General features: G+C 36.1%; 1 protein-coding gene across 1 annotated transcript in view; it reads left to right on the forward strand.

Moving 5' to 3' along the window:
- The window catches only part of TTLL7 (tubulin tyrosine ligase-like family, member 7), a 49,283-nt gene that overhangs the window by 7,837 nt on the left and 18,230 nt on the right, over positions 1–23,216 (forward strand). Inside the window, exons 5-14 of the mRNA XM_010010268.1 lie at positions 367–525; positions 2,168–2,384; positions 4,667–4,831; positions 5,636–5,794; positions 12,859–12,953; positions 13,616–13,763; positions 13,846–13,919; positions 16,024–16,159; positions 16,926–17,012; positions 21,427–21,634. Coding sequence (XP_010008570.1) covers positions 367–525; positions 2,168–2,384; positions 4,667–4,831; positions 5,636–5,794; positions 12,859–12,953; positions 13,616–13,763; positions 13,846–13,919; positions 16,024–16,159; positions 16,926–17,012; positions 21,427–21,634 — 1,448 coding nt within the window. The remainder of the gene's footprint in view (positions 1–366; positions 526–2,167; positions 2,385–4,666; positions 4,832–5,635; positions 5,795–12,858; positions 12,954–13,615; positions 13,764–13,845; positions 13,920–16,023; positions 16,160–16,925; positions 17,013–21,426; positions 21,635–23,216) is intronic.

The following is a 23,216-nucleotide window of genomic DNA, read 5'->3' on the forward strand; positions in this document are numbered from 1 at the left end:
AGTTTGATATTTCTAAGAATAGGACTAGCATCATCTGGGTAACTGAACAAAAGCTATAGCAGGAGTGAGGTGGATGCCAAGAAGTGAGATAGATGCCAAGAAATGAGATGGATGCTAGTAACATAATAAGCAAATAACGTACAATAATAAGCAAAGATGCACAAGATGATAGTCTGCTTTTTTTGTATGCATATGAATATGTTACAGAGCTCTAACTAATCTTAAACAGGTGCAGAAGTTCGCTTTAATATTACAGTATTTTCCTAACAAAGTTTCCTTGTCAAATTATTGTAAATGCTTTTTAATCCTGTGTATGTAAACATCAAAGTAGTTGAAAGATTTTAACTCAATGACATTTTTTCACAGAATGATCAAGAGTCAGCCTCAGGAGTATAGTTTTATTCCTCGAACATGGATCTTCCCTGCAGAATACACACAGTTTCAGAATTATGTAAAAGAACTGAAGAAGAAACGTAGACAGAAAACTTTCATAGTCAAACCAGCTAATGGTGCAATGGGACATGGGTAAGTTGCCAGCTAACTTCAGTCTTCTTACCCATTAAAGGTGGAATCCAGTGTTGTTTACATTAGCAGAAGCTGCATATTAGTAAGAAGATTGTATTTCAAGTTGTATGAAAGCTCATGTATTGGACAAAGGCTTAACAAACAGAAACAGCTAAAATATAAAGCTAATATAATATATTATGCTAAATTATAAATATAATGCTAAATTGAAGTGGTATTTTAATGCTGTTCTGAATGTAGCATAATTAGAGAATGCATATTTTTGATGAAGCTCAGATAATTCTTAAGAGCAGGATTATTTTTATTGTGAATTTATCTGCTGCACTTAGTCTTATGGGGTGAGATTGTATTTGGCATAAATGGCAGAGTTTGGGTGGCTGGGGGCTGCAGGGGTGTCATGTGGGAGAAAGTCAGGGTCTTCCACAGCTATGAGAGCAGCCCAACCACCCCATTGCACACCAAAGCTGCATCCAGTCAGAGCAGCACAAACGTATTTGAGTGGCAGCCATAGGTGTAGGGGAAACAGAGGAGATGCTTTTGGGGATATGGCTAGAGGTGCACTCATGGAAGGTGGTGATGCCAGTGCCAGAGGAGGGATATCCCTGAAGAGGCTGTGACGTGCAGTTGAGTTGAGACAATTTTGCCTGTGACAGGACTGCACAGTAAAAAGGAATGAGATAAATATGGCAAATTCATTTTCAACTCTCTTCCTGGTTTTAGATATTTCAATCTTAGCTTTTGCTGCTTTTAATATAATTTTGCTTATACAAGATTATATTAATTATATACTAAAGTTCTTACATATATCAGAATTACTGTAAAAGTAAAGTGCCTCAAACTTCCATTTCCTGATTTTTCAGTCCTCTTGATAAGGGTAAAGAAAAGCTGAAGGGATAGGTAGCAGCATAATTCAGAGAAATGCCTGGAAAATACTTCAGTGTAGTAGGACTATACAGCACCAGAACACTAAAATGTATCATAAATAATAGAGGATAAGATTAAGGCACCAAAGCTGTGGGAATTTGGGGTTAATAACTGTACACTGAAAAATATTAACTATTACAGTTATTTAAAAGTCTGTAGTTAGGGACTACTAGTTTATAGTGTGTGTATATAAATCATTTTTCATTCTGATGTGAGGAAACTGGAATACAGAAATATGGAGCTTAATCTATGCCATCCACAATCGTACTTATTAGTCTCCTGCTTTGCAAACATCACTAGGTCAGGTTAGCACTGAAAGTTCTTTGCAGCCTGTACCTCAGGCAGAAGTTGTGACAAAGACTAGAAGCCTATTTTTAGAGCTGCATTGGGAATAATTGCAGAAGCTGGAGACTGGTCGTTCTGCCAATTTGTAAGTGTAGAGGGAACCTGTTATTACAAGTTGCTGAATCAAAGGAAGCAGAAAGTTATTTTGAAGTGGCTCATTGCGTTTTTTCATCCAGTGAAGACCATAAAAGAAAGGAAATCAAAAACCAGGTAAACGAAGAACTTTTTCTCTACCCTACAAATCAGATATGTCTGATTGTCTCTTTCTGCAGGTAGACTTTAGCCTGACTACTTGGCTGTGTGACCACAAGAATCTATTTTGAAGAGTAATGTTAAAGTTGCATGTTTTTAAAATAGCTTTCATTTTTACCAGGATCTCTTTAATAAGAAATGCAGAAAAGTTACAAGCTCAGGATCACTTGATTGTTCAGGAATATCTTGACAAGCCATTTCTTATGGAAGGCTACAAGTTTGATTTACGTGTGTATATTCTTGTCACCTCCTGTGATCCATTAAAAGTATTTTTATATCATGATGGACTAGTGAGAATGGGCACAGAAAAGTACCACCCCCCCAGTGACTCAAATTTGGTAAGTTGGAGTTCATACCAATTCATTACTTGTGCATGTAGACATTTCTTTTACCAGTGTAGAGTTTGGAGGAGGTAAAATAACATAACTTAAAGAACGGTTACATTGCTTTTATGTTTATCTGAGACTCAGTTTGGGGATGGGGTATGGCGATAAGGTTTGTCTCCTGCTAGATCATTGTTTAACATCCCTGAAGTCTGGAGCTTCTGCTGAGGATCCTGCAATATTTTAACCATTGTGTGGGAACCTATGCAGTAAACGGAGAAACAGTGATAAAAAAGACCACTGCATGAGAGTGGTCACTGCAGTCCCTGAGTATGAGAGAATCTATTGCTGGTACTGTTTGTCAGTGACCGCTTCAGCAGGGAAAGGAGTATGTACTTAACAACTTTAGGTTGCCTATAAACTTGCAGAAAGAAATGGTAAGGGACATGCTAAGGTTTTTGGACACTTTAACCCTTTTCTTCACTGTATTGCATCTCCCCCACTGCTGAGAGGTGTAACCCCTCTCTTCTGGCACAGATCAAAAACTCATATGCCTCGTAAGAAAGAAACAGATCTGAAGCACTGGGAGGCATCAGTAGATTTTGGGTTTATACCTCACTCTGTACTCACCGCTACTGTATCATTCCTTTTCCATGCCATATACTTTAGAGCTGCTTCAGTGTAATTATGCAGTAGACAACACATGAGAGCCTTCTCCCTGCTTGTCACTTAGCATTGTGACTGTCTCATAGTGCACCTTTGAAGAATGCAGGTATAATTTGGATCCCAGTACAAGTGGTGTATTTGGAAGCGTTCCAATATTATATTTGAAATAATTTGCTTTGAATATTATTTTATCATTACTGATCTCAGCATTAGCAGCACTGAAATCTGCTCTGAGTGGATGAACAGAACAGGCAGTTGTTTCTGTGTTCTCACACTGTTCATGTTGTAGTTTGTCTATTGTATGGAATAACTTGACTTCATCACTAATGACATTGTTCTTTGGATGACATTGTTCCACAGTGACATTGTACCAGATAACTTCAGATTAAAGTTTAGTTCAGATGTTGAACAAAACACTTTCATGTTTTGTAGTCTGAAAAGTAATTGTATTGTCTGAAATAATTTGAATTTCATGGAAAGATGACAGTTATAACAACTCAAAACCAATAGTTTTCAGAATTATTCTCAAAGCAGTAATTGGAAGCCATGGGAGAAATTCATGACTTGTAGTGCTAATACAATATATTGTTAATTAACCTGCAATTAAATTGATTGGTTTTGTGAATGTCATTAAGGTGTTTTAAACATGAGTAAGTGCAGTGAGATAAATGACAGCAGAAGGCTTGTGTTACCTATTGGCTGTCTTATTAAAAAGGAATTGGAACAGAAGGTTTATGGTCAGCTTAGAGTATCAGCTACACTCAAGTAAGGAATCACATGTAGCAGAGACTGTCACTGTGATGAGGACAGTCATCATGGTAGTGTAAGTGGAAAGCTGAATTAATCTGTACAGTAATCTGTACTTGCAGGATACAAACATATAAATACCTATATAAGTCATGATTTGTAAACTTGGAAAGGTAATTACTTTTTTTCCATGCAACTGATAATACAAATCTGTTGTTGGTGACATTTTACTTCATACAGGAACTATAGCACTCACTTATGTAATGTACATCTTGAAATTTACCTCCCTCTGATGTATGGCCATCAGCCACTGAAAAATGAGCAATTTTGGCAGATATCAACGTGGCAGATGAGTTTATATGTAAAAGATATTTTAAAGTACCACTATCATGAGAACATTTCTCATAATAAATAAACTACAGTGAAAAGTGAAATGTGGGATTGTCTATGAAAGAGATGCCAGAGTGGTTTTTAGCACTTTTAAAGTAACACTTCTTTATTGTTTGCTTCTTATGCAATGTAATCATTCTGTAAGTTATTATAATTGCTCTTCACTTTTTTGGGATACTTGTTTACATACAGACCTGTAAAAATGACAGATATATATGCCTAACCAGATGTTGAGCAGTAGATCAGTTGGCTTCAATGGCTTAAATATGAGCACAGGTTTTGTTATAAGGTGGCTAGAACATTCAGTGAGTGAAATCTCCAAGAATCAGAAACACTAAGTCTGAACATAGTGTATTTGCAAATATGAACTATGTCATTATTGCTTTAATGTATTTTTCTTTTAATTAGTTTGAAAATTGACCATTCTAGAGTTGTGTTTAAGTGTTTGGGGTTTGGGTTTTTTTTTAATGTCTTTTCTCCTATTCTTTTTTCAGAGCCAATTGTATATGCATCTGACTAACTACTCTGTCAATAAACATAATGAACACTTTGAACGGGATGAAACAGAAGACAAAGGAAGCAAACGCTCCATAAAATGGTTTACTGAGTTTCTGCAAACAAATAATCTTGATGTCTCCAAATTCTGGGATGATATTTCAGTAAGATAAAACTAATATGCCTTTTCTTTATTGTGTGTATTTTTAGAAATTTAATTGCTTCTGTAATCCAGAATGATTTTTTGAAAGTTAGTCCAAATTCTCAGCAATGCATGCCACAAAGGACTATACTACTATAAATGATGATTATCTTTTTTAAAAGACTAAATTCAGAGACTGATTATAAATTCAATGTTGAACTTTTTCTGAGGGACAAAAGCCCTTTCAAACAATTATTCACATAAATAATATGAGACAAAGGAACCATCCCATTTAAATTCTTGGGGACTTCTCTAAAGCATAAAGTGAATCTTATGTGTGAGTATTTACAAAATTGTAGTCAGCGTTGCATATATCTGTAGACTTGAACCTGCACCACTGAAGTCAGTGGTTATGTTACAGGTGTCTTTAAGAGAGGAACAGGTCTGAGATTGTTAGAGTTTAGGCACTATCTGTATATATGATTCTGAGCATATTTATTGAAAATTATATTGCAAAATGAAATGGGTAAAGATCTGGTATACTATACTATACTTCGTTCCCAATATGCCTTTAGAATTTAAGTTATTACATATCTAAAAGTATGTATGTACTATAAAAAGTATAACAAGATACTCTAGAGCTATATTAAAAGTATATCTGGTACTCCAGAGGAATAGTTTATTATAGACAATTTATTTGGTATTTTAAATATTTATTTAGTAGATACTTTAATGAAATTTCAAAGATTAAAGTCTGAAACACATTAGTTCAATATATACTGGTGTCTTCTCTCCTGATAAATTTCTCTGAAAAAAATCCCTACAGGAGTTAGTAGTGAAGACTCTCATAGTTGCAGAGCCACATGTTCTTCATGCTTATCGCATGTGCAGGCCAGGGCAAGCACCAGGAAGTGACAGTGTCTGCTTTGAAGTCCTGGGATTTGATATTCTGCTGGACAGAAAACTAAAACCATGGCTTCTAGAGGTAAACCTCTTTAAACAAACGTAAGTTTTTAAGAGTAAAGTTAACAAAGCCTCCAACTGAATCCGTGTCTATGTAAGAAAACTTCCAAAGAAAATCTGTGCATTGCAGGAGATACTGTTGTTGAGTACATAAATGGTGCTTTTTCTGCAGCATCCATATGGAAACACTGCCTTGCAGTGATTTTTGTAGACTCAGGTAAATGTAATTGTGTTCCTGAAGGAATGTTGCATTTCAGATGTTTATGAAAGTTTAATGAGAAATGTGATGTTAATCCAGTTGTTATTGTAGCTGAAGGACATTGTTTATAGCAATCAGGTGCTACATAGATTTCCTTCATGAGGCTTTGCAGTATGACTGGCAACTTTTGTGACTGTATGGTCTTAATTTTCTTTTTTTGGGGATATGTGTTCTTTTACTTTCCTGTGGCTTTTAAAAGCACCCACATAAACAGAGGAAACTAATTCAGTATACATGAAATGCTGTCAAACAGTTGTCATGAATGTACTGGAAGGGATGTTTCCTCTCTGATGTGTTAGTGGCACAGTTAAGCTTAAATGGTGCTCACACACATTTTCAACCAGGAATGTTTGTGGTTTGTCTATTGTGTCTACTATTAATAACATATAGATGAAGGTCACTTGTCTTTTTTCAGATTGTCTTATATCATGATGTTAACTGGTTGGGAGGCTGTACAGCTGGAGGAAAAATGCAAAAGATAAAATTCCTTCACTGTTGCCATGCATAGGCGTATTTGGTGGCTTTCATGTGCTAGCTAAAAGCAGCACATGGCATGAATTTAGTCTTCATCCATCTTCTGTTTCTGACAAGCAAAGCCTACTATCCCTTTTATTTAGCTCTACACTTCCAGAGTATCATCTATAGCTTGCCTGTAGCTTGCTTGTAAGTGTATGTAGTTGTTTAAGTACAGACTGAAGTTGGTTTGTGAACGCATTTTACCCAGCCTTGTAGCAAATGGTGACAGACCTCTTCTATGAAAGATGAGTCAACCTGTGCAGTGAATCTATTCTGAAGGATATCTCTTTATCTCCTTGGATGTTTACAAGCAGCATGGAGATTTTAGGGGGTTTGACTCACCATTTATGATAATTGGTCTCAGAGGAGAATCATACTGTCGCAGACTCTTTGTTTAAGAGGGAGGGATCCCATAAAGTAGTAAATGCTCCTCGGGTATTTTGAGTTGCTGTAGAATACTTCAGGACTTAGAGTTGTGTACCTGGTTATTATTTTTTTAAATACAGAAGTCTAATTATTTCCTTTTCTGCGTTTGGTGATACAGGTATCCTTCAATTTATTTTGCTAGACATTGAATTCAACAGAAATTTCAAACTTTGAAACTTAGTAATTCAGTTTCTATACTCATCCACTGTTTTTTACTGTGCTTGTTTGTGTGTTTTGCAGTATTCTCAGAAGAAACATACATTATATATATGTATGCACACTGTATGTATGCTATATGTAGTCTAGTAAAGATCAAACATACAGTGCGCACACTATACATAATATATATACCCTGTGTACACGTGTGTATGTACATCTGTCTATAATAGTGGTGTGGTTTTTTTGCTTGTTTGTTTTTCTTAATCCAGTTCTGGCTTTTCCCCAGCTTTCCACACTTACCTCTTTCCAAAACCCCTTTAGAAGAGTGAATCATTCTTTCTAACAGTGGTAACAAGTACCAGTGACAAGATCCTGACTGTTCCCAGTGTTCTGGGAAAATTGCGAGAACAGGATTAGGATGATAAATCTAGTTTCATGTTTCCATACCTCATGTAGCTTTTCTATTATAAAGATACCTTAATAAACTGTTATGAGAAATGCAACATTATAATGACTCTGCTTTCCTCAGGTGACTTTTGTTTATACTGCCTTGGTGCAGTGTAGATCTATCTTCTCCTCTTTGATGCTACTGAACTTCCGGAACCTTCTACAGAAGTGAGGGCTGTGGGAAATGCGTGATTGCCATCTTGTGGCACCAAACGTTTCTTGCAAGCATCTGTGCAGTCCCACCAGCCTCCATCCTTTCTGAGTAGCAATTGCCTAAATCTCTCTTTGGTTCCCAGAAAATCCAGTTCTAGTCTTTCTGACCAAAATTTACAAGTTAGGTTATTTTATGTAAGTAAGAAAATCATACAGTTGAACCTATTAGATGGACGTCAGCCTTGTTCAACCTCATTATATCCAGCTGAGACCACAAAGTTGTGATCATTGGCGAAAAAGGTCACCTTTTTATAACTGCTTCAAGTGCAGGGTACCCAACTTGTCTTGTGATTTATGTGGGTGAAACTCATCTTATATATGGATCCATAAACTTAATTTTTAGTGTAACTGATCTAGGAATATCTATTCAAAACTTTATCAGTCCACTTAAAATTACTTTGGACATCTTAGGCCAAAGAATGCAATTATTGCCGATTCCTATTAATAAAGTACTTAAAACTCACATACACAAACTTTCCAGTATCTACTCCTTTCTTATGTATTATTCTTGCCCTGCCTATGTCCTTGGACATCCAAAGGCCAGCAAGGGCAGGAGAGGTCTACTTCTCAAAAAAAATACGGGTAGGTGGTTATAGCAAGTTGTCAGGTCTTGTGTTTTTCCTGGTGAAGAACACACTGTTGATGGTGAAGGTTTCTTCCTTTTTGCTCTTAGCTTCACTTAGGATTATTTTTATTCATTTGCTGCCATCATACACTGACTGTTCATTCACTGGCCAGCAATTTCAGATTGCTCCAAGTTTTACTGTAAGTGGTTTGTTTTACATTTCCTCCATTCTGCTCTGTGTTCTCTTTGTTATCCCTAGACCCAGTGTTATCTAATTCACAAGGTTGCATTTCTGTAGTGAACACTGCTTGGCTGCTGTGATCGGTGTATATCTCAGAATCTCTGGATTTTCAAGGCCTTTGCTCTCATTATTTGCTTGTACTTTTGGGGCCTCTCATGCAATCCTGTTTTTGTCAGCTGTATTCAAGATGTGCCCTCCTGCTAAAAGTACTAATGTTATATTAACACAACCTAGTCATGTGTATGTCCTGGTTCTCGGGTCACTGAACATTAAATAATCGTTTCTCAGCCAACAGATGCTTATACAATGCTTTGGTAACCAGATTATTTTGAATACCTATTGTGACAGTATTACTGGTACATTATCAAGATTACTGCAGTACTGTCCTACAGATAAATCAGCAACCTTATATCTTGTCTGGAAACAAGGGATAGCCACATCAAAAATAAAGGACGGTACTTTCTTTTAAGGGATATTTTAAGGGAAATACAATTTTCTTAACATAAAGTTTTTGCCAAAGCCTTCTCAAGATTCTTACCCATGATCACATATAACAAAACAGGACACTTTGTTCTAGTCAGTATTTAGCCTCTTACATGACTTAAGTTATATGCAGATGTCAAACAGCTAAATATATAGGGTAATGGTATTTGCATTTCTTGTATTTCTGCTCTAAGCAGTGCATTTCTAAATGTATCTCATCGCATTTCATTGGCACTTGTTCCTCTGATACTATTTTTCATAAAGCTGCTGCATAAATGTAGTCTTATGCAGAACTTGTTTGATATCAAGTTCTGCATTTCAGTCACTAATGTGGCTGGTGGAAAATGACCAAACTTCAGCAAAATAACTGGATTCAGTCATACCTTGTCTCTCTGAGCTGAGCTGAGTCAACATTCACTTACAGTGATATTGGGTAACAGGATGATGGATTTTTTTTTTTCCAAATATTCATTGATTTAACTAACACAACTTGCAGGCAGTTTGGTTAATTGTATATGAAAACTGTAATTTTCAGTGAAATTTTAATTATGAAACCAAAGTTGAAGATCTCAGTTGGAGGAAGTAAAAATTTATGTGGACAATTCAGCTCTGTAGTTACTGGAAAGTCATAGAAAGGGAAGAAGCTAAAGTATCATCACCAGAAAGGAGATAAAATTGCAATATTGTAAACATAATAGATGTAAGAAACATTATGTCCAGGAGTCTATACAGAGGAATATTGTATTTATTTGTCAAGCAGTTTTTCTGTGTGTTGCTGTACAGAACGGCTTAGAAAATTTGAAGTTTTTAAGACAAATTATCCAAAGCGATCTATGGGTATACACATAGTTAATATAGAAGTACTAATGAACTTTAAATGCACACCTGCTTTTTATGTATTAACTTCATGTATTTAAGTTTTTATGTATTAACTTTTTATGTATTAACTGATGTACCCAGTTGCTCAGATTTTATTTGTACTGGACTTGTGTCTACTGCTACCTGAAACATACTGTCCCAAGCCAAGTTTGCAATAGCTATCCAGAACTGGATTACTGTTTTTACTGCCCCTCTAGTTACTCCTCAGGACTGAGGTCACAGTAGTAGTGGGATTTCAAACATTAGTCATCAATGGGATGTCGGAAAATTGAGGATGCAGGTGATACAGCAATGCTCCAGTTTTAGCTATGAATGCCATAGCTTTTCAGCCTCTTAAATGACTGCATTAAAGTGACAGAAACTTTAGTATCGAGTGATTGTATTATGTCTCATAATAGCATTTTATTTCATAATACCAATTCAAATGCGTTCTTATATATTTCCTAACCCCACTTTAATTTTCTGCTTGATAAACACAGTCAGTATGGTTTCATTTGTTCAGAAGTGCTAGATGTAGATATTTTGCAAAATTCACTCTGTAGGAGAGAAACTGTTATTTAAATTATTTTACACTTTTCATAGTGTTAATTCTCACTGGTGATCATATAAGTAACACATTTATAAAAATTTTAGTAATACAGAATTTATGCCTAATATTGTAGTTCATATTGTTGTAAAACTAGGAAGTACCTAAACCAAATATAAATACAACAGTGTGCACTTTTTTATGCTCTCAAGTTTATGCATCAGTGCTGTGTGAGCATGTGTCTTTGCATATCTTTGAATTCAGTATTGGACCAACATAGCATTTTACATATTCCAGATAAGTCCCTGTATCTAACTGCAGTCTCACTGGATTTAAGGATTCAGTGTACATAAAAAAGTAGAAATTCATTTGTTGGAAGTTTTAATAAACCTGTTTCTGTGTGTTCACCTGTTTTTAATGCATGAAAAAACATTATTTCAAAGAATATTTTTCGTTGGAACATGTTAATGTAGATTAAAAAGTTTAATACATGATACAGAATATGATTTTGTTCAATGTTTAATAATTCTCCTGAATATGGAATATGAGCTTGATTTTCATGTCTCTTTTCAGTCCAGTGAGCTTTTTGTGTACTTTGGTATTTGCTGGACTGAAGCATAAGGCTCCATACTGGATCTTCACGCATATGTTTTTAAACATACATAATCCTTCCTGGATTAGGCAATATGGTATCTCAAAATCAGAATATTTCCATTTTATTTCAGTTATCAGCTGTATTTAATCAATGCAGTTGTTTTGTTTGAACTTCACGTTAAAAATGAGATGCAGTGTGTCTGTGGTCTTGTCAACCAGCAGTATTCTCTAATGAAATGTCGGAGAACTGGGTTTTAATCCTTGTGTTCATTTCTCTGAATGTTTATATGTTGGCTTAGCTGAAAGTGGAACATTCACATGTTTTTTAAAATGGATGTCAATAAATATTTGCACTATTGCAGTACATAAAAAAAAAATGTAGTCCTTGTGATGTGACAGGAGATGAGCAGATCAGCCTAAGGAGGTTGGTCAATTAAACATTTGGATGAAAGTCTTCTGAAAAAGAGTATGTATACCCATTTTCACTATTTCTGCTGAATTTTCATGATTTTTCTTTCAACGTCAGATCTCATTGCTCACTTTGCCAGCCTGTCTGCAAAACCAGTAAACAAGCTGATTCTCAAAGCCAAAAGGTACCTTGTCTATCACCATAAGTGATGGGGCAGCTGGGACCCAGCAACAGGACAGTTGGTGGCTCACCAGTCAAAACAGTTCTGCCCCACAGCTGTCCAGGCTCTAAGATACTCTAATGTGTCTGAAGTATTGCAACACAATTTTAATGATCTACTTTTGCCCTCTGCTTTGAACACTTTAGCTGTATCCCACTTCTTACTTGCGTGGGGCACGAGGTATTAGTTTTATTGTCTGAAGCTCTTTAGTATCTGTCCCTTCTGTAACCAGTACTGCTTGCTCATTCACTATCGAGGCAAGATTCCTGCCTCTCATTAGCACCCATTGCTCACGTATACACTTTTTTACCTGCTTGGAAGGTGTTCCTAGGGATGTTGATGCAGCTACTTCATTATCCTTCCTCACAGCTTTCCAAAAATAAAGTTCTTATGCAGGGGCTTCAAAGCTTGGCAGTGGTTATACAGCAGTTGGTTGAGACTCGTGGATTTTGAGTGCGTGATTTAGTCTTACTGATTCTCAGTTGCATTTCCCTTGTTCCTTTATATTTATGGTAACATTTTAAATCTCTTATCTTGTACTTAGCTTATAAGCTTTTTGTTACTGAGATTGTTAATTATTTTATGTTGTTCACACTATGTACTGATTCAGTAATGCAGATCTCTAGGTGTTGCTGCAGGGTGGATCTGAATAGTTACTTAAATACACTTCAGAAGACCTTGAATTAGAGCCCCTTTCTGTCCTAATATGGTTGTTACTTTTTAGAGAAGTATTCAAAGTTACTTTCAGAATGGAAACTAGGAAAGAGTTTAACTCTTCCTGTGCTGGACTACCATAGCATGGCACATAGTCTGTTATAATGTGTTTAACAGCACTTTGCATGGTAAATTTTCTCTTTGAAGCAACCAGGAATGGATTAGACTGCATTATTCAGAGTACCAGTACTTGAATGGTATTCATTGTAAGTGTCTGGATAACTTGGTGGCTGACAGGTACATCTTCTGGCTCCAGAACCTGTGATACTCAGTTCTCTATTTTTTAATAAAAACAGAAACGGAAATGAGCTTCTCAACATGTATTCTCTTAATCTCTGCTATATTTGAAAGAGTAGTTTCTCCAAAGCCTGTTAAAATAGATGTGTCTCCAGTGAACCTGAACATTCCTGAGTCTTTTCTGTCTTGTTTTTTCAGATTAATCGTGCCCCGAGCTTTGGAACTGATCAAAAAATAGACTATGATGTAAAAAAAGGCGTTCTGCTAAATGCATTAAAGCTTCTCAATATACGGTAAACTTGTCCTCTTCAGTCCGGCTCTCTTTTGCTTTGATTTGGTGTTTTCTTCTTTTGTTTGTTGGTTTGAAATTTGAACTGGGCTATGAGAAAATTAAACCCTTTTTTCCCACCTTGGTATTTTCAAAATATAGATGTTTCCCATGCTGGCAGTTTTACTACTGAAATTGACCCAGATTTGATTTTTCTTCTTCTTGCTCATGCGCTTGCAAAAAATAAGTAATAATAGTAATTGTTGTACTTACTAAAAATTGATTTTCCAAACAGGTTGTAAAGTGGGGATAGGAATGTAGTCATGGCATGTGGCCACATAGGAAATATGCTGGCGGTAGTTTCACATACAGTCAACAGCCATACTCCCCATCCCACAGGAAAACTTTGTAGTTGGGATATGTTGGAAAAAAATCTACACCTCAGGAAAATGAATAGAATGATGTTTGTGTGGTAAACTATACTACAGAGTCATCAAAGAACACCTTAATGTGTGAAAATATTGTAGCCGTAAAAGTTAGTATTAAAAAAAATTCTTAATGAGAGTTTCCAATTATAATTTTTTATCATAAAGTGCACGCGACTGGAAAATACAGATGACACATATGAGAAGAAAGTGCATCTCATTGCAGCAGCGTTGGGTTGACATAATAACATCTGTGTTTCAGGACAAGTGATAAAAGGAAAAATTTAGCTCAACAGAAGGCTGAGTCTCAAAAAAGGCTGTATGGTCAAGGTTCAATGAAAAAACTGTTGCCAGGTTCCTCGGACTGGGAGAGGCAGCGCCACACGCTGGAAAGGAGAAAAGAAGAACTGGTAGGAAGGCAAGAAATGTGCCCTTTCTTGCTTGTGGATTATGTGCTTTTTGTTTTAATTGTCTTATTTTCCTGATTTGTAGAAGGAGAGGCTTGCACAAGTACGTAAACAGATTTCCAAAGAGGAGCATGAAAATAGACACATGGGGAACTACAGGTAACTATTTTTGACTGTATTATTAGGAAGTATTCAAGGCATTCTTTAGGAATAACATAAACAAGTATATGTGGTAGGTGATAATGTTTGCATTTTTATGTGTAAGCATTTATAGCAAATATATATATGTAGATCAGGTTATCTATGAGCTTGCTAAAAGATCAGAAAATTTATTGGTGCTTCCATCATTTTTGATAGAATGGCATTTGAGAGACTGTATTCATATTTTAGCATTTTGATTTTGTATCTTCGTAAGATACATAAATATCTTCAGATTCCTTAGTAAAATATGTTCAGAAGGAAGCTATTATAACTTGTTGGTTATAATAGGCATTGGCCAGAAAACAAGAATTTTGTGTTATGATATTGTTATTATTTCTTTATATTTGCTTCAATGAGAAGTGAAAGCAAGGCCTATGAATATTTGGCAAAAGGGAGCAGAGTATGGCTAGGAAGAGATGATGGGAGTATTTGCCCACTCTTTTTAACATTCATCCAGGACATAGGATGTCTGACTTCGCATCTTTTATTCTGAGTTAGTTAGAAAGCCTTTAGTGCTGTTCTTCATCTCTGCTTTTTGGAACAAATGTTCTATAATTCCCAGTAAAACTCTCATTTAAACAGATAATATTTTCTGTGAAGTTTTCAGTTTTGACGAATTAAGGTTTTGCTTACAAAAAGTCTTTCTTTGTAGCATTCCCAGTTTTAATTACATCCTTTCTTGATGTGGAGCTAAACTAGTACATCAAAAAAGTGCCCCAAATTGAAGCAGTTATTTTCATGCTACTTATACTACAAGAGAGAGAAACATAATGTTTTAATACATTTTGCTTTTTCAATAACTTTAAAGTCTAACTTCTAACTAATCACATTTTAGGTTTCTTAATCAGTTCTTGACTGAAAATGAGACAAAAGTCTTGTTATTTAGCTTTTTGGTTACTGTAAATCAATAAAAATATAAAAATATTTTGTTTTCCTTAGGAAAAAGAAAAGGGCAGATATTTACATGCACATATTCCTCATTTCATGAGGAATATGTGCATGTAAAAGGGCAGAACAGCTTTGTATTTTCTTGTTACCCCAGGACTCCTACTGGAATCAGTGGGCTACTTGTGCTTGCAGACAGATAGTTGACTAAGCCAATTGCTGAACTGACATCCGTAGATTAAATCAAAGCCTTCTGAGGTTGATGTTTTCCTGGATTGTACATTGTAAAAAGTTTATAAAAGGCTACAAAATCATAAAAGTCACATAATGCCAGTCAATACATAAAGGGTACCTATGCTTTGCACAGCGCAGGCAGAATTAATTTATGGATTACTCCTTTACAATACATTAGAAATTAGTCTTCCACCTTTGTAATTTCTGGCTGTGTTTCAGACATTCATGACCAATGGATTGGAGTGGTTTTATTCAAAGCCCGTTGTTGCTTGATGAGCATGAATAAATCACCAAGTCCTGCTTCTCATATTGTCATAATCTCCTTACCTGTGAATTTAGAGAATAATAGCATATCTGCTCTAGTGGAAAACCAGAGTCACCCTGTACATCTGTGTACCAGAAGAATTGTTTTTCTTATAGTACCTCTTTCTTCCTGTTCATTATTTTGAAGGATTTAACATTCAAGTGCAGCACATACTCAATTTTTATTTTACATCATGCCCATTAACTCGAAGCAATTGTTCAGATTTTCAGTGTTTTGTGTCCTTTTACTGCCAATACAAATTATTTTGTGGCTTTGAATTTAATGTGCAATATTTTGTTAATATTTCATGAATCATTCACACCTGCATGCATCATTCACACCCACTAAAATTTCAGAGCACTGTAAAACTGAGTTTTGGTATATCTCTGGAATGACCTGCATAGTATTTTTTTGACTGGCTAATTGCTGGTTTAAACATGAATGTGTTCACTGAATTAAAATTAGATTTAGAGAGCAATGTTCAGAGTATATGTTTCATGATGTGATATTATATAATTGTCATAGATGGGATTTGTATGCATTATGGAACAGACTGTGAATTAACTGCATTACTTTTGTTCCTAGTGTGCTAGGTAGCTCAGCTTCTATCTTAAACTCAGTTTTTCTCCTCTATTTTAGGCGAATTTACCCTCCTGATGATAAGACATTACTTGAAAAGTATGAGAGTTTGTTAGCCACTGCTTTCCAGACATTTCTTGCTGGGAGAGCAGCTTCTCTTCAACGGGAAATGAATAACCCTTTAAAAAGAATGAAGGTACTACAGCACAAGAAGTATTTGCTCTAGGAGTTATTTATCTTTGATTTTGTGACCTTGTGGGTTAGTTTCACAATAATCATGTGTGATGGCTAATAAATGGTACTTGATAATGTTTCGATCATTTTATTGTTATTCTTTGTACAGCCTGTGGGCCAGATCCTTGAATCTGGATGAACTGCAGTGGACCCAGGGTGGAGACAGGCTAAATGGCTTTAAGCTACTTTACCATTTCCTCAGCCTTACCCCTGGCCAAACCAGAGGTTGGCAGAAACTGCTTTTGAGCTGGTAATTGCCTCCTTCTTCCTCCAGTAATATCCCCAGCCTATTCATCCACTTGTGTGGACTGGATTGAGAGATATCATAAAACCAGCTCCACTAGTTTAAGACATCCAAAACCTCTCCCTGATAGCCAAGGAAAATGGTTATATTTAAAATAACCAACTAGTGTGATTTAATTTGAAATCTGAGAAATAATTTCCAATCTTTGTAGTTGGCATCACCCAGCAGCTTTACAGGAATTTTGTTCAACCATTTCTTCAGACTTTTATCATTAATAAATGTTGAGACTTATTCATGTTGATTGTACGCAGAGGTGCATGCATCAGAAGAAATACTTTTATATCCTCCTGTGGAGGGATGCATAGTCTTATTCCAGGAATTAGTAATCAAAGTAATTTCAAATTCCTACCACTTGGTGCTTGAATTTTGGAAGGATAGGATGTGTCCTGCTTTGAATTAATTGTAGTGAAATTCCTATTTCTAGGAGGAGGACATTTTGGATCTTCTGGAGCAGTGTGAAATAGATGATGAAAAACTAATGGAAAAATGCACCAGGCAGCGAGGACCTAAGGTATTTGATTTTTAGATACCAATTTTTTTATTTCACTCTGTAGAGAGGAAGTCTGAGAATTTTAAGTGGGGAATATAATTAGCTGATCCTGGTGGAAGTTTTCTTCCTCAGACTGCCATTAGCCTTTTTTTTTTAAGTATGAAGAGAAGCCTAACCATTTGTCCAACTAAATCCCACTTAAATTTTAACTGGATATGAGATCCTCCTTTTCCTGTCTAAACAGCTTTGAGGAATTGTGCATGGCAACAACCGTTGTACAAGAGATTGCTTGATTTCAGTGTGTATTCAGAATTCAGATCTGATTTTTATATCCATAGCCTATCCCAAAAGAATGCTTTCATCTTTAAACAATTAGTGCCAAAATTAAGAATTTTAAGATCATCGGATAAAATGCATTATGGAGCCTCTAAGGACTGATTATGATTATTATTTATTTGTAGCTTGCTTACTTGTTAAAATTCTTGCATGGTATATCTTGAAGCCAGTTCCGTATCCAAAATCTGCTTTTAAAGTGAATGTATATTATTTTTAGCTTGATGGATTCTGGTTGTGTGCATAGTTCATGCAAGTCTTTGCCTTAAATACACTGCATATCTCTCTAAGCCAGTAAAGATAAATAGCTTGGGCTTGGCTAAAATAAGTATGTTTCTTATATCCTGCAAACATTTTAGGTCAAGTCTGCTTAGAAGAGTCTACATTTATGTTCCTGAGCACTGATGGATTTGTTTGCAGATGTGTGTAGATATTTTGCAGCATTTTACGTTTCTGCTGACATGGTGTACAAATCTGGGAATTTCTGTACAAACTGAATGCAGACAATTGTCCTGAGCTTGCAGGGGTACTTTAGATGTGTGCAAGAATCCAAAGAGCTACATCTTATTATAGGCATGCATACTGGAAAGAGGATCTGCATACCCAATCTGGTATTAAGATAGATTTGCACGAACCTCATTACAAATATGGGGATTTTTGTGAGCTAGTGTTTTAACAGTGGTAGATTCATTTAAAGAAGAGAGGAAAAGAAAATCCAGTCCACTCAGTAACACACTCGATCTACATTCTTCAGGGATTCTTTTCCTTGAGATTTTTTTTTTTCCCCAGTTCTTTAACACAGAGTCACTTAATTCAAGTTCATTCTCAGTCACATATTTCCTCTTTTTCCAGAAGACTATCTTTTCCCAGCAGCCCTCAGAGATCATCTGTCTGGTTGAGTGTGTGCACACAGACTTGATCTATACTATGTCTACACTGGTTGCACACAAGCTGTTCCCAAGCTGGAGGCCATAAACATTTAATAGGGTACTGAGCCCAAATTGATGAGCCTTTCTTAATTAGTTTTAAGACGAAGTTTGATCAATTTCTGAGTGAGACTATATGACATGGTCCTAATTTATATTTGGCAAATGGATTCTGTAGCTTACAAGCTGCTTTACCATTACAATATAGTTTGCGATTATAGGAGAAAGAAAAAATTGCTTGTGACCAAAATTGCCACTTTTTTTTTCCTATTCATAAGATTGCTGAAATCAAAAGGGAAGGCAATAAAAGTAGCTTATCCAAGGAGATTGTTTCTTTTCCTTGCAGTATGTGCACTTCATGCAGGATCTCTATTCCTGCGTCTTTTTCAGGGTCCTGATATACTTCTCAATCATTTAAACCATGCCTACAGTGAAGCCTTGAGACTGGAGCCTTCCCTGGTTGCATAATATCCTATGCACTCCCTTTGAAATACAGATGACCATTGCGGGTGGTCCTTGTATCTTGACCAAAAGAGCATCACCTTTTTCCTGTAAGGGGTAAGGTGCATATGGCTAATAATATGCATTTAATTAGCCACCTTTTTGTAAAGGATCTGCTGTGAGATATGTATTATCTAAACATGTATCTGTATAGAAATCTGGTGAGTGACGTAGGCAGTAGAATTTACTTTTGCCCAGTAATCTATCATGTAAGAGAATAATCCAGCTGTAATACTCACCTTCTTGTAGTCATAAATGCCACAAATAAAGATTGATTAGCATAGCAAAGAAGTAACATATGCAAGATCTAATAGACAAAACACACCTGAGGGAACAGTACTTTTGATGTCATGTTATCCAATATGAAAGATTCTTTTGGAAGGTCATAGAGTACTCTCCTCCATTAAAAGTCAGTGGCTGGCCTGCTGGCAGAAGCTACTGGCAGATGCTCTGCCTTGGGCACACTCTCTCCCTTGGAAAAAAGATCAGTCAGGACTCAGAAAACTCTATGCAGAACAGCTGGAATAGTTAGGAGAGAAAAGCATTTTCCTCCCCATCCTCCTCCATAGGAAACATAAATATATACACATAAATATAACATAATATAAAACATAAATATATACACATAGGCATTTATACATACATACATATACCTGTATACGAAGGCTACAGGGGTAAGCATTGCATGTAATAACTCTTCCATATTTGCTAGGAATTTCAGCCTTATTTTTATTTGACTGTAATTGGGAGCTCAGAGTAGGAAAAAAGACAAGAATTTCACAGAAGGTGTTTTTGTTTGCAATTAAAATATTACTGAATTCTACTTAGAATGACAAATGCCTTCTGAGAATGTCTGGTTTGTTTGTAGCCTCTAGAGGGCACCTTATACTTACGCACTGCACGATTTATTCATGTTTATTGCATTGCACCTGTTTGTGCAGGAAAAAGAACTAAGGAAATAAAATGACAGATATTTTAGAGGAAAAGAGCAATTATTCTTATTTTTATTCTTCTGGTATAAAATCAGATGAGTTTAATCAAAGAAAAATCAGGTCAGCATCAGGGGAAAATCAAGGTGATTAGAATTGCTAAGCAATTAAATATCTCTTATTTTAAGAGGTCAGTTTAAACCGAGATCTAGCTATTATTTCTCGTTACTGCTTTTGTAATTTCTTTGACCTTTCTTTTTATTCTTCTTTGTTACTTGATGTGAAGTCTTAGCCAGGATGTTCTTATTGTTTAGCGTAAAATATGTGAGGAACATGTATATGACAAGTGGGAGTGAGATCTACTTTAAAGCCCCTGTGAGTTTTCACTGAAAATGTTTATTATACCTTGTATAACTCATCAGGAATGTCTGATTAATATATCTCTGTGATACACAGTTTATCAGGATTAAGACAGCTATTTTTGAGAAAGCAGTAAGTGTTGAGGCACCTTAATTTCTCCTTTTGGCAAGTAGGTATCAAAATATTCCCTGTGTAACTGAATGATTGCCAGGGCTCTTCTCAATGGAATATTCTTCTTCAGCTCTTCCTTATCTGGTCTAACAGCTTGGGCTTGCATAAAAATACTGTTGATTTTAAGTTAATGGCAGAAATCTCTTTTCTTTGTTGTCTGGAATAGAAGTTTAGGTAGAATATGTTTAGTTATCCTCCAAGAGTGTATCTTGCAGGATATCTTGGGGCTTTTTTCTATTGCCCTTCACAATAAATCTTGGTGCATTATATTATGCTAAGATAATAGGGCAATTTAAATTCACCCTGAGAGTACTTTATTTCACTCTGACCTAAAATATGTTCAGAAATTATGATATTAATTTTTTTAAATCTGAGTTTTAATTGGAGTCTATTAGGTGACTAGGAAGATGAGGCTATCACCACAGGTTATTATAACTGAGAGAAAATTACTAGAAAGAAAATGTGAAGGGAAAAAAAGTGACCACGTAAGTCGTCTTAGGATAATAGATAAAATGGAGGATATTGCGTTTTTCTTGTCTGCCTGATTGTAGGTGGAAGAAGAAATATTTTCATTTGTAGTTTCTGTCCTTCCATCAGTTTCTCTGTCTCCTATGTTTCCATTTTTGTCTCACAGCATTCTTGGTAATAGCACAAGATTAATTCCCAATGACACTGAATCCCATGTGCATATGGGACACCAAACACAGCTAGTGTAGCTTGCTGTATTCTTAGTTTCTCCTTTCTTCAGGATGTGGATTAATCACTTTCTCTTTCAAAAGTATGGCAGCCAGAGTTCCCCAATGTATTTCTTTACTTCACATTGATCACTGTTAAACTATAGTTTCAGTTATTGCAAATATCAGTGAGGGATTGAAACTGATTGTAAATGTATTCTGTATCATTTGATTTATGATTTCAAACTATAATTCAATACGTCTGGTAGCATAAGTTATATTTGAAATAGAGCATTTTTTTTTCCTTTACTGTGTTATGCTGCTGTTCATGTAAGAAAGATTAGGATTACTGTGTAGTGAATATTTAAGCATCTATTCTAAAATTAAGGACAAACTTCCCATCTAATTTGGAATGTTTTAAATATGTACAAATGAACCTGCCTGAATCGGGGATCTAGTGTGACAGTCAGGCATTCTTTCGGGATTATGAAGGAATTTAATTTCTTGAGTGTTTTTTCTTTCTTTTTTTTCTTTTTTTTAGCCCCTGTATTCAATGCCAGAAAGTGCACAGCCCTTAAGGAAACTTAAGTACTACAATAGTGATAGTACCTGCGATAGCAGTAGCAGTATTTCAGAATCAGCAGAAGAAACTGAAAAGGAAGATCAAAAGGAAGATCACAATGAAAAAAAAGAGAAAAAGGTTTCATATGATCTTGAAGAAAATAAATATAAATCTTTGGAACGATCAGGTAAGTTGAATGATCACTTTTCCAAGTAAGTCTGGCATTTACAACAAGTTACATAAAATGCTTCAGTATTGTAGAATGTATCAACATTTGTAACGAGTTTAACACTGGTTTCCTTGTTTTGTCATCTCTAAAATATTCTGTATTCTGGGCTGGGGCAATCCCAAGCACAGCTACAGGCTGGGTGGAGAAGAGATTCAGAGCAGCCCTGAGGAGAAGGACTTCGGGGTGTTAGTTGATGAGAAACTTAACATGAGCTGGCTTCAGTGTGCGCTTGCAGCCCAGAAAGCCAACCGTATCCTGGGCTGTATCAAAAGAAGCGTGACCAGCAGGTCAAAGGAGGTGATCCTGCCCCTCTACTCTGCTCTTGTGAGACCTCACTTGGAGTCTTGTGTACAGTTCTGGTGTCCTCAACATAAAAAGGACATGGAGCTGTTGGAGCAAGTCCAGAGGAGGGCCACGAGGATGATAAGAGGGCTGGAGCACCTCCTGTATGGAGACAGGCTGAGAAAGTTGGGGCTGTTCAGCCTGGAAAAGAGAAGGCTGCGTGGAGACCTCATAGCAGCCTTCCAGTATCTGAAGGGGGCCTATAAGGATGCTGGGGAGGGACTCTTCATTAGGGACTGTGGTGGTAGGACAAGGGGTAATGGGTTTAAACTTAAACAGGGGAAGTTTAGGTTAGATATAAGGAAGAAGTTCTTTACTGTGAGAGTGGTGAGGCACTGGAATGGGTTGCCCAAGGAAGTTGTGAATGCTCCATCCCTGGCGGTGTTCAAGGCCAGGTTGGAGAGTGCCTTGGGTGACATGGTTTAGTGTGTGGTGTCCCTGCTTATGGCAGGGGGGTTGGAACTTGATGATCTCAAGGTCCTTTCCAACCCAAACCATTCTAAGATTCTATAAATGAATGAAAATACATAAATAAATAAATAACCCCCCAGAAAAAATGAATATTCTTTTGCCAGGAATGCTAAAGAGAAAGATACACCTGGGCTGCACTTGGAAATTGTGTGGATGATTTTTTTCTTTGTGAAAGATAGTCTTATTAAGCTTGAATTCACTGGAATATAGAAAGGATAAAGAAATTTATCTGGAGACATATAGAAGGTAAATTATTCCAGATGAGATCCCTGCAGGGTTTTTTTGTGATTGTTTTCTTGCTTGCTGCAGAGCATTAGTGTGAGCATGTTCTGTTGAACATGGTAGATATAGCATGTTATTTTTTTGTTTTAGCATTGTATTGTCTCGAAGAATCATGTTAACGCACACATATAATGCTGCTTTTAAAATTCTATTTTTCATAGCAGCATCCTTTATTTAGCAGAAGACAACAGCTCTCCAGGAGCTGCATCTGTAAATATGGGCTTCATCAACCAAATTTTCTCTTCTGCTTCCATACTCTTACAGTCAGGAAGCTACACAGAGTAGTCACATACTTCTTGACCTATAGGGCATCTGATGCATGTTATAGAGGACTGGAGTCTACCTGATTAAAGCTGACTATGAGGAAGAAATAAATGATCTTTCAGAGTATGTAAAGTATGTATTATTAGGGAATCTGGCATGACTGCCTGCTACATATATAGTT

The sequence above is a fragment of the Nestor notabilis genome, unplaced genomic scaffold, assembly GCF_000696875.1.
Source record: "Nestor notabilis isolate BGI_N333 unplaced genomic scaffold, ASM69687v1 scaffold5182, whole genome shotgun sequence".
Taxonomy (NCBI): Eukaryota; Metazoa; Chordata; class Aves; order Psittaciformes; family Psittacidae; genus Nestor; species Nestor notabilis.